General features: G+C 41.7%; 2 protein-coding genes across 2 annotated transcripts in view; one reads left to right on the top strand and one right to left on the bottom strand.

Annotated features, from left to right (window-relative positions):
- LOC306982279 (engulfment and cell motility protein 2) overlaps positions 1-16,463 on the top strand; it is an 85,295-nt gene that overhangs the window by 793 nt on the left and 68,039 nt on the right. The window lies entirely within an intron of this gene.
- On the bottom strand, positions 2,744-11,667 carry LOC306982562 (translocon-associated protein subunit alpha-like). The gene is made up of 9 exons (XM_079582534.1): positions 11,506-11,667; positions 9,897-10,000; positions 9,335-9,428; positions 8,691-8,818; positions 8,486-8,620; positions 7,068-7,144; positions 6,567-6,645; positions 4,676-4,769; positions 2,744-4,453 (listed from the first exon to the last, which is right to left on the bottom strand). The coding sequence occupies exons 1-9, from the start codon at positions 11,573-11,575 to the stop codon at positions 4,389-4,391; spliced, it is 846 nt and encodes a 281-aa protein (XP_079438660.1). The 5' UTR covers positions 11,576-11,667; the 3' UTR covers positions 2,744-4,388.

Genomic DNA, 16,463 nt, shown 5'->3' with positions numbered 1-16,463 from the left:
GCTGTGTTTACGGTATTGATAACATGCGCACCCCAGATTTTTTTATTCATTTTTATTATATTTTATGTATTATTATTATTTTTTAGGAGGCATGCAGGGCGTTACAGGAAAAAGAAAGAAAGAAAACATCAATGTCTATTTTTTTGTTTTGTTTACGTAAGTATGTGCTTTATTTGTCATTGTAAGATAAGATAAGATAAGATAAGATAAGATAAGATAATCCTTTATTGATCTCACAATGGAGAAATTCACTTGTTACAGTCGGCGTTCAAGAAGATCACTCAGAGTTGTGCAAAAACAGACAGGAAAATGTGCAACCAGTTAAATAGAATAAAAACGAGGCATCCCATGTACAACAAGCAAAGCAGAAATACAACAATAGGTGAACAACAACAATAAAAATAGGATAAAAACAGGTCATATAAGTAAAATGTCGGGGTGTAAAGTTACAGTCCTAGTGCAGGATGTCAATAAGTGATGCTGGTACAGGGAGTAAAGTGCAGCTGATACAGAGATTATTGCACATGTTACTTCACAGTCTTATTGTTCAGTCTGACAGCAGTGGGGATGAAGGCTTTGCGGTAGCGCTCCGTCCTGCACTGAGGGTGTCTCAGTCTGCCACTGAGAGAGCTGCTCAGCTCTTCTACAGTCCCGTGCAGTGGGTGGGAGGTGTTGTCCATGATGGAGGTGAGCTTGGCTAACACCCTCCTGTCCCTCACCTCCTCCACAGAGTCCAGGGGGCAGCCCAGGACGGAGCTGGTCCTCCTGACCCGCTTGTTCAGTCTGTTCTTGTCCCGCTCTGTGCTGCCCGGGGCCCAGCACACGGCAGCGTAGTGGAGAGCAGAGGCCACCACAGAGTCATAAAGAAGCCTGCTCACTCCGAAGGACCTCAGTCTCCTCAGAAGGTGGAGGCGACTTTGGCCACCTCCTCAATGTCCTCCCCCTGGATGTTCAGCGGTGTGTGCGGTAGTGGCTTCCTCGTGAAGTCGATCACCATCTCCTTTGTCTTACTGGTGTTCAAGCACAGGTGGTTGCGCTCACACCAGTCCACAAAGTCTATGCACAACCGTTCAGTGACGGGGGTTAGTCCTGAGCCGCATCGCCACTTTGGGCCAACCATGTTTTTTGAGGTTGGTGGAAACCGATGCACCCAGGAGGGAAACCTGGCTGGCTGGGGTTAATCTGTTTTCAGTGAACGTCCATTAGCCAGAACAATAGCAGGGAGCTGTGAGTCTTGCCCGGATACCTCCTTGTTTGTCACTTTTTTTGTTTCCTGTGGCTCCTCTTGTGACGCCTGCACTGTGCTGCAGGTGTGGGGGCTCTCGGTGCCTCTTCGGTGTTTCAGAAGATGAAATGTTTAGGTCTCACACTTCCCTCACTTTGCCTGTGTGTGACTGCAATGTGTGTCAGTGGTTGGGCTGACAACACAGATCAGTATTGCCTCACTTCCGGCAAACTACCTCGGGGCAGCTGTGACTCCTTGCATCAAGTGTGCCGTGAATTAACCTCTTAACCCCCGCATGAACTAAGCACATTTTTTCCAGTTTGGCTTTGCCCAAATCTGAAAGCTTCTAAAATTTCTAAAATTATTGCCATACTATGTAAAATGAAAAACCTCTGTGAATCAAAACGCATTATATATACTGTACAATTCCCTCATCCTTCCACACCTTAGCTGTTGCGTGGAAACATGGGGGAATACCTGTAAAACTAATATACAACCTATCTTTTTATTGCAAAAGAAAGCAGTTAGAGTGATCAGCCATGCAGAATACTTGGCTCCAACAAATCCACTTTTTATTAGACTAAATATCTTAAAATTGCATGATCTTGTTGATGTTTACGCAGCAGTTGTGATGTACAAAGCTCACAATCTCAGGCTCCCTCAGTGTTTACAGGAGATGTAGCTTCCAAGGTCTGACGGGATTGGGCAGAGCAAAGGCGGTATGACCAACATGCATGACGTCATCAAGTATCGACATAGCATCGTCCCGCAAAATATCACGATATATCGGAAAAATCGATATATTGTCACTCTCCTATTACACTGTCCAATAGGCTGTAAGCTCCAGTCGAGAAGCTTTAAGATTTGGGTAAAGCCGAACTGAAGAAAATGTGATAATAATGTGAATAATGACTAACTAACTTGTAAACTGCAATACAAGCGTAAGCCGTTATTATAAATATGGCTTTATATGATTCATGAGAAACACACGTCAAAATCAACTTAATCTGAACCATTTTCCACTCACTTCCAGAACACAATAAAGTTGCACTTCTCAAAGTCCAAACTCAGCACAATAATCTTTTTCTTTCATCTTAACATGCGTTCATTTTGAATAGGCCTATAAATAAAGTAACCATTAGGGACGAGCCCATTCAAGTGATGATACTTCGACATGACATTTAGCCGGGCTTTTTGCACTAAAACGTCTGAAAGGATTTGGGGGCAAAAAGGCTAACAGAAAGAGAGCAGTCTAATGCAATATTTATGACACAAAAGACAACACTTCCTGCAAGCTCCTCAGCGCAAATACACATCCAACCCGCAGTTTGAAGAGAGTCAGATCGCTGTCAGCTTCCAAAAAAACATACATTTGGTACATCAAACGTGCACCGTGCAGAAGGAAGCTTCCCATTTCGTATTTCAGCTGGATTTGTGTTGCATTATTAGGCACATACAAGCCACAGAAATGTCAAATGTCCTTCTAATGTTGCAGTGAACACAAAGGGAGTCAGGCTGTTTTCTGGGAATCCACTTTTTTTTTTTTATTGAAACACTTTAGAAAAAACAATAACTTTAAACACTGCTTTTACAGCTGCAGCCGGCCAGGTTTCCTACATAGGCAACTGCAACTTAAGGCACAATGGTGTCATTATTATTTATAAAGTTGGAATGATTTCAGACATTTCCCATTTCGTACCACTCTCTCCCTCTTTTTTTTTTTTTTACAGCCGACAAAATTGAAAAATGAAAGCAAAACTGAGAACTACGAATGCCCTGATGTTCACAAATCCCTTATTACGACATAAATACTTTCAACGTTAGCGTAGAATTATTCTTGCATCTCAACAACACTGACTGATCGCAAAACAGGCTCAAAAAGCACAACACTGTTTGCTAAGACTCCCTTGAAAATTGAAACTCTTAGTGTTACGACATCCACAAACGGCTCGCGCTATATTATGGAATTCAGGTTTCATTGTTTAAATACTTGGACATCTTTGCCTTTGTAGTTTATGTAGTATAACGTCGATGTACTGTCTGTGGTTAAAAACGTAAAGCAGCTGAGCCACGAAGGTTTTTGCTTGTTTTGACGAGAATACAACATAATAAAACCGATGAAATGCTCAAAACTGTTAGCAGTTAGCATAATATACACTGCCCCCACACGTTTATTTAGGCTTGGGGACGCAATAAAAGCTCTGTAGCACAACAAAATGTTACTTTCTGAAGTTTTAAAGCAGTACTAAGTAACTCTTCCCCCTAGTTACGATTTTTTAACATTATTAATTGTCTTGGAGAGTAAATACTACGCTGACAGGAAAGGCGAAGGGAGAGAGGGTTACTGTGCATCCAATTATACAATGGAAATATGTTTTTTCACTCAAACCTGGCTGTAAATACTGTTTAAAGTGACGTTAGCCCTCAGTTAGCTTTGCCCGTTAGCATGTTAGCTTCTTCTTCGTGATTCCATGAGTGTGTATTGGTGGCTCCGGACCGGTGGCAGTCAAGTTGCAAACATGGTTTTCTGTCCAGAGACACCAGGGGGAGATGAAAGACCCTCCAATCATCCCATAAACACTTGTATTACCCCCACAGGGACTACGAAAAGGATTTATTAAGGTAAACACGTTACTTAGTACTGCTTTAATCCTGAGGACCACATTTGGACACCCCCATTATAAAGGCCTGTTAAATGATTTTAAGTTAGAACATCATGGTTGAATAGAAGTGTAGTTACAAGTTTGTCAAATCTACTTTTGTTTAATCTCAAAATCTGTGGTCCTTTTCCAAGATTCAAACTCACTGAGTGAAGCTAAGAATTGAGAAAAGAAGAAGAAGACAAGGACTAAAATGTAACAGGCCAGAACGGAATGAACCATAACACGAGGTGTAAAGGGAGTCCAGAAATAGTGATTATCCAAACAGTACAAAGAAAAATACAAAAGCCAAGTTGTCCCAAACCCCCAAATAAACCAGAATACATTTTTTCAAACCAAGATGATCCTTTCTCGCAGTGGGCAGAAAATAAAAGGGCTCTCCCTCAGAATTGGCCGCAAAAACAACTTGAAATGCGCCTCCGTCGTAAGTGGGGCATTAAGTTACAGTGATTGAGGACTGGCCATTGAAAGCCTCGGCGTTGATGGACTTGAACGGGAGAGCTCTATTGATCCGTGCCGGCCGCCCTCTTGGCTCTCTTCCGCGGAGATGTTTTCGGCGAGGCCTTGTCTGCAACACAAGGCGTAAACATGAGCGATGGACTCGTGCAATATTGATACCCGAAGACGGCATGAGAATAGAAAAGCGGATGCGTCGAGGGAAAAGCGAAGAGGTCATGTGATGTCGTGTCATAACATTGTAAAGGGCAATTAGCGCAAACTCTGCTTGTATGTTGGACAGATGGGTGACGGGGATGGATCTGTAATTGCCCGGTGACCGTGTCAGGCTTACTCATCGCGTTGAGCGTCTCCTGAGGGATCCAGCTGATGTCCACGTCGCTCATGTTGCCCGTGCCTTTCTCCACCTTCGCAGACAGACGCTTTCTCTGCGAAACACAAACCATTTCACACGTCAGATATGGGGCATGTTAGTGGACACAGAGCAGAGGCGACGGGATTACAGGCCTGGACTATGAAGCTGGATTACTGGGGTATTTTTGGGGGGCGGACCTTATTTTCAGCCTTACTACGAGGCTGGGTCGCTTTCTCTATAGGGGCAGATCTCATAAGCCAGGTTTGGTTCCGTTGCAAGACATGGATATACTTTTTCAATCAATATGAGGAGAGTCCTGCTGGTGTGTGGAGGGGCGAAAGAGCTCCGGGATTTTGTAAACTACACCAAGGGCCGGTCCGGGGCATAGGAGACCCAAGTGGCCACCGAGGGCACCATCTGCTGGAGAGGGCACTGAATTGAACCCCATGCTCCCGCCATCTAAAACATCACAGATTTTCGGACATAACTTTGGAACAGAAAGTGATAAGGACTTGTGGTCTTTTGTGTTGGAGAACTAGAACTAGAGGTCACTCCTCCAATATAACTGCTGTGTCCCAACTACTGACAATGTGCTGGACGTCGCCTTCCTGCTCTTCATCCCCCCTCACTCTGGAATGCCCCTGCACATTTAACTAGATCAGTATAAACATCTCAGTTTGAGCATAATAATCCAATTTTTTGTTGTTTTGACTAGTTAAGAAGTTGTTGGGCGTTTGTCCTAGATTATTTCACTTGTTCTGAGATGTTTCGATACATTTCGTCCTTATTTCAGGTCATTTTCTTTGCCAATGGGGTAAGAAAATTGGTCTTATCTCATTGGCAAATTTACTTTCTTATTTCAAGCGAGATTTACCCTAGAACTGGTGTGAAATGTCCTCAAACAAGCAAAGGAAACTGGGTCCGATCAGGAAAAGTGTCTAAATGAGTGAAAACCGCTCAAAACAAGATACATTTCCTCAATTCAAGTCATTCAAGCCAATGCTTGATATTGACTTTTTGTAGTGTGTCCAATAAAGCCCAAAATATAAAAAAAACACAAAACACAAAACAGAAACTTTCAACAACCACCATTGAGCTGAGCATGTTTACGTGCTTCTTGGTTCATGGTGCTGTATAACACACTCATGACGGGTTTGGTGATGGATTTTGATATTAGGATGAACAGCCTCTGCAACATCTCTGTCTGTAATTGACCGCTCACATTTCCACAGAGGAGCCCCAGGCTTAACTCAGGCCGCTGATAATGTACAGCTTTGTAGAACCGCTGAAGCTAGGCTTACACCGAGGGATTTTAGAGATGACTCTGAACGTGCCAAATTACTCATCAAATCACACTGATGACACGATGTTCTTGTAGCTGGACCTGTGTGTCACTCGACGCCTCTGAGGAAGGCCACAGTCGCAGCCGAAACCATCAGGTATGAAATAACACACAGGCCATCATTGCTAGAAGACCTAATAACCTAACTGGACATCATCAAATCACACTGTGCGACTGACTTTGATTTGATCTATTTTCACAGAGTAAAAACATTATTCGCTTTTCAGTAGTTCGTTCATTGTGAGCAGCAAATCGCAGCTTACAACCCTCTGAACACTGCACGACAGACACACAGGCTCTTTAGTCTATCAGGATAGGAGAAACAAGTGTAACATGACGCTGTAAATAAAAAATACCCTTTTTTGCTAATCCAGAACGCCTGGGCTCCCTCTCTTTCTCTTCAGACAGATACCTGCCCCACGAGTCTGAAAACACCTGGTTTGTACGTTCATTTGCGATCTCACTAGCCTTCACTCTGACACTGTGGCGAGTGAGTACTGTGGCTCTTCTCCTCCTAATGTAACATACCGTTCTGGTCTCCAGAAGCTGGTACACGGCAAAGACCATCAAAGCCACCAGTCCGATCAGGAAGATGTACATGAAGATTCTGAAAATAGAGACAAAGAGGAACGTTCAATAAAACCTGAAAATGCATTACTCCACATAACGGCTGACCCTAATTATATATGCAAATAGATATGGTTGAGGCAATTTATGAGGAAATAAAAATACAGCAGTAAAAGTGCCAAGAGGCAAAGAAATCTACTAATCATGACAAACGATAAATTAAACTTTATAAAAGATATTTCTCAACTACTTATTAACTTATTAACCTTTTTACATATGAAAACTAGACATCTCTATGAGCTGATGTCAACAACAGGCAGCAATTATCAGTGAACTGACAGCTTCACACCTCTCCCATTATATAAGGTTCAAGATAAGATCCATGTGATTCATTGTGTCGCCCCTTCCTACGTGCTGTTAGCAATAATGCTGCATATTGTATTGTGTTGAGTGTTTCCGTACGTCTCTCCGTCCAGACCCTCTTCTTTCTCGATGATGGTCACAGTCTGGTTGTAGATGGCCGTCTGGAAAGAGTTGCCCTGTGCAAAAGTATTTCACAGTCAGTGAAGAGAGAACACTGTTTTCTGAAATCTGGCAATTAAAATAAGAAATAAATGTCCTTAAGCTCTGTGTCATTGCCGTTGCAACTCTTGCATCATACAAACAGCTTGAGAAATGCTTCCTAAAACAACTTTCTATTTTTCAGAATCTGTCACTAAATTGCCAACAGCAAAGGGGTAGGAAATGTCAGGCCTGGGGGCCAAGTCTGGCTCTCCAACAGATATCCCAGATGAATTTAAGAAATATTGCTGCGCAGAAGAAAGACCTCAACTCCTGTTAAAATAATTTATCTTGATTAAGAGCACTACTAGTCTTTCAAAGCAAAGCTTCAGTTTGAGCCACTGTGGAGGCTCGGCCCCCACTTTTACAAGGAGAAAAAGTGTTGATGTTTAAAGGTAAGGTAACATTTATTTGTAAAAGTTTCACAAACATGTGTCTCAAACATAAGACAAAGCAATGCAAATATTGCAATTGCAAACTTGATCTATTCATAATTAAAAAGAATTTTACCTAATGAAAAAGTTATTTGTTTTTGTTTACCAGATGGCTGGGAAAGGACTTTATATGTAGCACCTTTATATGTAGCGCTTTACATGGGACAATGTATATTCACTGCACACACGGTGGTGGTAAACTACGTTTGTAGCCAGAGCTGCCCCTTGGGGGTCGACTGTAGACTGACCATTACCGTTCATTCTCACATCATTGACCCTGGTCTATTATACATGTTTGTTTTTAGTGGTAAGGTAGAGCAGAGCTCCCGGAGTAAACCTATACAAGCATAGGAAGAGCATGAGAACTGCACACAGAAAGGCCCCGTCCGGCCTGGGGATTGAACCTGGGGATTTCTTTCTGTGAAGCACAAGCGCTAACCACTGCGCCACCGCTCCGCTCAAATGCATCAACTAAAACCAGATAAAACCGGGCATAAACGGACCCATTTCCAGTCCTCATTAGTGCAAGTGAAGGAAAGCCTTCAAATGAGGTATTTAATAGCATGTTAACAAACCTGTGTCATAGTACTACAACTACTGCACTAGTAATTGTAGTGCAAACAGTATTATAACCAATAAGACCGTATCTTACTGAACATCAAAGTGTTGTATTGTGACAACAGTGTGTTAGATTTAACACATCCAGGTCATTTAACACTGAAATATTGCAATGATGTCCCTGATGTTGGAATTGGTTGATTTCCGGGTACTTGATACCCAGTGTTTTGTTTTTAATCACAAGAATCCAACACAAAAAATGTGTTGTGTATTTCAAATCAAAATGGCGCCACACTGTGTGGGAGAGAGCGTTCCTGAGCGGTGTACCTCTGTGTCGAGATAGTTGAGCAGGATGACGAGGCCGAAGGGGCGTCCGGCCATGGGCTGCGCCGGGACGAAGGAGTACTCGAACGTGGCTTGACCCTCAGGCTTCACCACAGAGTTCAGAGGGAGCGCCGTGAACTGAGGACAAGCATTTCAAATCAAGGTCCACGCTTTTGGCTCCGGCGATCCACATTCTGCCTGTACTCACATTCTGGATGTAGAACTGGAAGTCCTGGGGGTAGCGGAAAGACGCCTCCAATGACTGGACGCTGAATTCCTGACTTCCTTTGTTTGTGAATCCGACCAGGAACCGAACGATCTCATTAGCTGGAAACTCTGAAGGACGAAAAAAAAAATGACTCAGTAATCTTGTAGCAGAACTGGGGTAGGCAGGTTTGCTTGGTAGCTGACTGATTGTTTTTCCTTATCCATACATGGAGGGCTGAAAATCTCCACAATGGCCTAAACTCATGTATCACTGGAGCTCCCAAAACATACACAATAGGTTCCCTCTCAGGCCAGAACTCCCTTGAAATAGAGATTCTGAATCTCGAGTTAAATAAAGTGCAACTAAAGACCAAACCAACTTTTCATGACTGTACACATGATGTTTTTACTGTATTATTTTAGTATATTTTGTCTAAAACCGCACTGCCCCCTCATGGCTAAACAGTGAACTGCCATTTGGGCTATTCATTCTCTCTAGAAGTCTCAGTAAAAGTAGAGGTTCATGTCACGACTACACAGCGGATCTGATGAGCGTGGAGATGACATAAGGCTGTAATGTCAGATCTGAAGCTTATCCTGGACAGAACAGCACTTCAGCTACATCAGACTTAACCCCATTCGTACCTTCTCCGGTGGTGAAGATGATGGTGGTGTCGGCGTCAGGGTGAGAGGTCGGCGATTGGTCAGACACCTCTTCTTCTTCCTCCTCTTCTTCCTCCTGAATGAAAGCAGTTACAAACTCTATTATCAAGCCAGTCGTCCGCAATATGGTTTCTATCTATAGCTCCAAAACTGGTCAAGATAGAAGCTACCAAGCTCTTCCACGTTTTCCCTATTTAAATATGGTTACGTGAAGTGTTCCACTACAAAGTATAATTACACAAAATTAAACAATGTGGATTTTCTAAGCGGATAAAAGGGGGGACTATATTGTAAGGCGTAATAATACCAGGAGTAGTTCGAAATCCGCGCAGTAATCTTCACTTTACTGTGCGGAAGCTTCTATCTTGACCAGTTTTGGAGCTATAGTGGAGAGGGGGAGAGGCTAAATGCTAACGCCGTCTGCGCTGTGTTTACGCGATTGAAGGCACGGGTGAAGATCAGACAGGTCCTAAAGAACTCGTCAAAGCTAAGGTAAGAACATATCTCAGTATGTAAAAACGGTGGCCTATTCCTTTAAACTCACGGTTTGCTGCAGCTGATCCTCCTCCACCACGTCTTCCTCCTCCTCTTCCTCGTCTACGGCCACATCTGGGTCCGAGTCCTCAACGGAGTCAGCGCCGACGCGAGCTGAGCAGAGAAAGACACGCAGATAAATGATGATGAATATGACGTGACATTTCAATAACTATTATGCTATAAAAACAGTGACCGTGGCTGGAAATGTTAGAAATTTTGCTTTACAAACTTAACAGTGGTTATTACTATATTATTACCTTAATCTTAATCCAACTGAATAAAGAGTGAGATATAGACGATCCATTAAACAGGTAAAGATTAAGCTAAAGTAGGTCACTTATTTGGGAATAAAACAACTTTTTCTTTTTGACTTATGTGTTTGTTTATCATCAGTGTTTCCCAACCAGGGGTACGGGGACCGCTTGGGCTACTCAAGGACTTAGCAGGGAGTAAAAAGAAGGTGAACTTGAACGCCATTATACATCATTTTGAAAGGAAATGCTATGTTAATTGGAATTACAAATGCATGAATGTAAGACTATATTAGCTTTATGTTGAACACAGAACATTTACTAATAAAATAGCAGTTTTAGTTTTTCTTAATAATCATCATCAGCCTCGAGGTACGGGGTACACAGAGTACAAATTGACTTTTCTGGGGTACATAAGACGAAAAGCGTGGGAACCGCTGACATATGTATCGTAAAATGTATAGATAAATTATAATAAAGTTGCAGATGTTATCCATGTAAATCAATCTATAATGATTTTCTTATAGAACAACATCCATCTTGCATCGATCTTCCCCCAAGATCTTGTATTGATGATGGGAGACTCGAACCACTGTGCGAAGCCTTCTACGTCCAAAAGATACTCAATGGGGTTAAGGTTTGGATTTGCAGTAGGTTGCCAATATATTTGTGAAAATAATGTCTCAAGCTACTGAAACATACTCAATTTTAACCTGGCGTAGTCTTTTTTGGCAAATGCGCGCGCCATCAGGAAAGAAGAAAATCCATCGATGGAAAAACCTGGCCATTCAGCACATTTAAGAACACCTAGACCTGACCAATAAGTATAATTAAAACATAATGTAACAAAAGTGACCACAGTCCCACTCATCGCTTTATTAATCTTTTGTTTAAAGCGGTTGAAACGCTGCAGTCGCCGCGATCACGTCACCCTCGATAAGGTTAACTTTGGTGACGTGTCTCTGAGCGTGACCCCCTTTTTACTACAACACCCCAAACCCAAACTCCCAACTTCACTCAAGTTTATTTAACACCAATATCTGACATCCTGCGACACATTTTGAGAGGCAATCTCAAAAGGTTTGCGGCAACGACGAAGAAAGAAGGGACAGCGCGAGACTTAAGTCATTACGAGTCGTGCGTAAAAGTCAACCAACTGCGTAAATCCGAAGAAGCGAAATGTACGGCGTGTGTTTCCTTGTATTGCAAATCGAACATACATGGCTTTCCTTTTCTTTTCTGTCTTTTTCTTTTTTTTGCACGGACAGCTGCCACGTCAATGTGTTATTTGAACGTCTATACACAGCTTTTCTGCACTGGAATAATATCGTTAAAGCTTTGGAAGTTAAACAAAAAAAAACTTACCGATGGTCACCAAGCCGCAGGGGAAGGCGAGGAGGAAAAGTAGCCAGAATTTTGAGCCTACGTTGAACATTTTGACGGGGAGGTTGTAGAAAGTTAGTAACACATCAGCGTTCGGGAGAAAAAGGGACAGACAGGGCAGAAGGAGGCGGGGTCAGAGGGAGGCCTGGGCGGGGACGAGCGGGAGGGGAGGGTCCGGTAATTTAAAGCTACTACTATTGCGACATCTGCCACTACGACAGCGCTACTACCAGGGGCGGACTGGGACTGAAAAACAGCCCTGGACTCTGACCAGCCTGGCCCAAATTAGCGTAATTGTGACACTTCCACAAATACATATTTCAACCTCTTACCCCCCGCCTTAACATTAACGAGTGCATTTTCCCCAGTTCGGCTTTTTATTATTATTTTTTTATTGGTATCATCAGCAAAAAGAACTGGAAAGGTGGTCGTAGAAACAGACGCAAAATCATTAAGATAAATAATAAATAATAACGGTCCCAAAATTGAACCTTGTGGCACACCATACTCCACGGAATTCCTTTTAGATTCATGTTTTTTTTTATACTAGGCTTTACCCAAATCTAAAAGCTTCTCGACTGGAGATCAACAATGTAACGCCTCATTTGAAAGCTAAGACCCACAAAAGTGATGGAAAATTTTCGTCACGTCGCCACATTTTTGTCATATTTTTGTTGTTTTTTTTATGATTTTTTCAATCATTTTTTGTTGTGCTTTTTTGTCCGTGTTTTTCTCACGTTTTTGTTGACTTTTCATCCTCTTTTTCTCGCTATATTGATGCTTTTCTTTTTAGCTCGGTTGAGGCGGGACTGGTGGCCCTAGAGCCAGTGGCCATTTCGTTTAAGCACTCAGTAGTATTATAGTATTACATATAGGAGTTTTTCATAGTAGTCACAGCACATGAACACCACCGAGTATGGAGTGAATGTCTCGTATGGTGACTATGTCTGTGAAAGTTCTTCTTCTTCTTCTTCTTCTTCTTCTTCTTCTTCTTCTTCTTCTTCTTCTTCTTCTTCTTCTTCTTCTTCTTCTTCTTCTTCTTCTTCTTCTTCTTCTTCTTCATTATCTTTACTCTGTAGTTGAGTGTTGGACGTCAGAATGATCATCGAAGGTGCTCTTTTGAACCTGAAACGAAAGCATTTTCTCTAGTTCGACTTTAACCAAATGTAAAAGCTTCTTGAAAAAGAGTCAAACTAGCAACAAAACTACGATGAAAACGAGGACGGAAACACAACAAAGGAGCGACAAAAACGGCAAAATAGCAATGAGAAAGTGACAAAATGTGACGAAAAGTTACAAAATGTGACGAAAAAGTGGCAAAAATGTGTGACAAAAACATATTAAAAAAGGAATGAAAACGTGGCGGCAACACGAGGAAAAATACCCCTATAGACCAGTTTTGTTGGTCTTAGCTTTCAACTCTGGCCTGTAGGAGAAAATGAGCTCAGTTAAGGCGGGTGGTAAGAGGTCAAAGAGCAGTGGGATGGGCTGAATTGTTCTAGTACAGGGGATAAATCGACTACACGGAAATGTGGTTCCTCCGGCACGTGATGAGAATCCACTGGACAAGCCACACAACCAATGATACAGTATTACAGTATTATTTCAATGTTATTCAAACTGTTAAGTTTTTTTTTTAAATCCAGCCTTTGGAATTAAAGGGGGGCTATTATGCAAAATCGACTTTTTCAAGCTTTACATCATGTTATTATGTCATTCCCTCATTAAAAACATGCCTGAAGTGTTGTCTTGGCACATTCACGTATTTCTGAGTAATCTGAAAAAAACTGAGGGCGGCCATTTTAGGGATAGGTTTGCCTGAGTCCTCCTAGGAACGCCCCCACCTCCTGGAGACGCCTCAGAGCTTTCGTCACCAGCCGAGTAACCAACCACTGCTCCTCAGCAGAACCCCCTCCCCACTGATGCCACAGACAGCGTGTGGAGGGGGCGTGTCGGAAAGGGTCAGAGGTTCTTAAAGAGACAGAGGCCTATTTCAAGACATTCACTACAGCCATTTTGAGAGAGCTATTTTACACAGGGCAGTTATTCTAATTTACTGCATTCACAGACCAACAGAAGGTTTCGTCATCATTGTAGTGTGATATAGACTGGTGCTATGTGACTGAAAATAGCAGAATACCCCCTCTTCACTGCAAAAAGTGAATATCAAGCATTGGCTTAAATGACTTGAATTGAGGAAATGTCTCTTCTTTTGAGCGGTTTTCACTCATTTAGACACTTTTCCTGATCGGACCAAGTTTACTTTGCTTGTTTGAGGACATTTCAAACCAGTTCTAGGGTAAATCTCGCTTGAAATAAGAAAGTAAAATTGCCAATGAGATAAGACCAATTTTCTTACCCCATTGGCAAAGAAAATGACCTGAAATAAGAACGAAATGTATCGAAACGAGTCAGAAACATCTCAGAACAAGTGAAATAATCTAGGACAAACGCCCAAGAACTTCTTAACTAGTCAAAACAGCTAAAATTTGGATTATTGTGCTCAAATTGAGATGTTTATACAGATCTAGTTAATTACTTTTTGCAGTGTTTAAGTATAATGAGAGGACTAAAAGGCTCTCGAGGTCCGGGTCTGGACCCAGGTCCTCCAGTTGGAGACCCCATTCTAGTACCACCCACCTTTGTTCTAAATAAGACATTTGTTCCACTTTAGAACAAAGATGGTCTTTGCACAAGAAGCTTCTTGGATGAGAGGCGAAGAGTAACGTATATTACCCAGATAATTGTTGTGTTTGTGGTGTAGGTTAGATTTAAGAAAAGCCTGCAGTGCTTATGTAGAAATAGGTAAACAGGTCAGAGAGAATGATGCCAGAAAGAGATTTGCACTGTGCCCAAACCATACCATTTTGTAGGGAGCCACTGTCATGTATATCTAAAACCATTCATTGTGCATGTTTTAGATGCTGGTATAAATAGAACGATGGTGTCACCATTTCTTTTTTTTTTTCATTTGCATCAGATTGTTGTGGTTTTTGCAGCTGCTCACATCCTGTTCAGCTCTGTAGCACCGGGGCGGATTCGTGAACTTTCGTGTATTCTCCATAAACAGTAGACGGACGGCACCACATGCATAAAGAACGGGCTAATTTGCAAATGGATATGGAATGCTGCCAGGGGAAAGCCTGTAAGTTTGGGAGATACGTTTTGTTTCTGTATTTCGTATTTTTTACACCTGAATGTTATTTGACGAATCGCACTGTCTGATTGTTTTATTGCGACATTGCAACATGTTGAACACAATCCTCAATCAGAAACATTATAGTAAAGTATAAAGAGGAGATTCAAGTCATTTTCTTTAATGGTGTCGAGACATGTCTTAGTGTCATTGAAGGATAAGTAGCTCTCTGCCGTTTTAATTGCGTAAAAGTAGCTCTCAAAAAGGTAAACCCCTGATGTATGTACTTACTGTAATATTTCCTGTCAATATGAATTTTACTTGAGTGTGGTGTTGGTTGAGGCTCTGTGCAAGGAATATTTATGGCTAATTACTGGCCAATAGCGAAAGACTAGGTTACTTCCTGTCCACATTTTAACAAGAAGTGAAAAAAAAATATATATATACATAAAAAGAATTTTATTTTACCTTGTTAGCGTTAAATTAATGTTAGCCTTTAGCTTCAAGGCTAAATACAATACTTCAAATCCCAAAAAAGCAGGGGATGTTGCCTTCAGGATATACTGTAAGCCCCCGCCTTGTGGAACTCACTGCCGTATGAAATCAGGGCAGCGAGCTCCCCAGCCATTTTTAAACTAAACTAAAAACATTTTTTTATCGCTTGGCTTTTCCCTGATTTCATTTGATTTGCTCACCTGTCTCATTCTCTTGTTGGTTTTCATTGTCCTTTTTCTTTGTATTGGTATTACTTTTTGATGTTTTGTTTTACCATTGGACTTCCAACTGTCTACCGGTATGAAAGATGCTCTGTACAAATACATGATGATGATGATGATGATGATTATTCTTATTAAAGAGGGGGTATTCTGCTTTTTTCAATCACATAGCACCAGTCTATATCACACTACAATGATGACCAAACCTTCTGTTGGTCTGTAAATGCAGTAAATTAGAATAACTGCCTTGTATAAAATGTCTCTCTCAAAATGGCTGTAGTGAATGTCTTGAAATAGGCCTCTGTCTCTTTAAGAACCTCTGACCCTTTCCGACACGCCCCCTCCACACGCTGTCTGTGGCATCAGTGGGGAGGGGGTTCTGCTGAGGAGCAGTGGTTGGTTACTCGGCTGGTGACGAAAGCTCGGAGGCGTCTCCAGGAGGTGGGGGCGTTCCTAGGAGGACTCAGGCAAACCTATCCCTAAAATGGCCGCCATCAGAGTTTTTACAGATTACTCAAAAATACGTGAATGTGCCAAGGCAACACTTCAGGCATGTTTTTAATGAGGGAATGACATAATAACATGATGTAAAGCTTGAAAAAGTCGATTTTGCATAATACCCCCTCTTTAATTGTGTTTGGAGGCATATTCACCCTGCACCCTTTGTTTTCCAGTAACAATTACACAGCACTTTGTTACATTTTGTGTTAATGCACTTTTCAATGTTAACACTTTATTAAATGCCAAATGGCGTTTGGTCTATAAACTTTGGAAACATGACTTTTTACACATTTTAGGGTGAACAAACATATTACTTTTTTATTATTACTTACTTTATTGCAATACTTATCGGATCATCCCAGAGTTTCGCGATATGTATCGGATCATGACAAAAGTGGATGGTCCCGGCAGTTGTAAGCAGTGTTCAATTTTGTAAATCAGTAGTTTCAGAAACACTTTTGAACTGATGTGATGAATTGGATGAAAGAGCGATGTGACCCTGGCTGTGGATCAAGAGGGGACAAGTTTACTTTGTTTAATTTTTTGAATTTATGATTTGCAACATTATTTTCAGAATCTAAAGTTTC

Source organism: Gobius niger (assembly GCF_951799975.1).
Source record: "Gobius niger genome assembly, chromosome: 24".
Lineage (NCBI taxonomy): Eukaryota > Metazoa > Chordata > Actinopteri > Gobiiformes > Gobiidae > Gobius > Gobius niger.
This window is presented reverse-complemented; position numbering and strand designations above follow the sequence as displayed.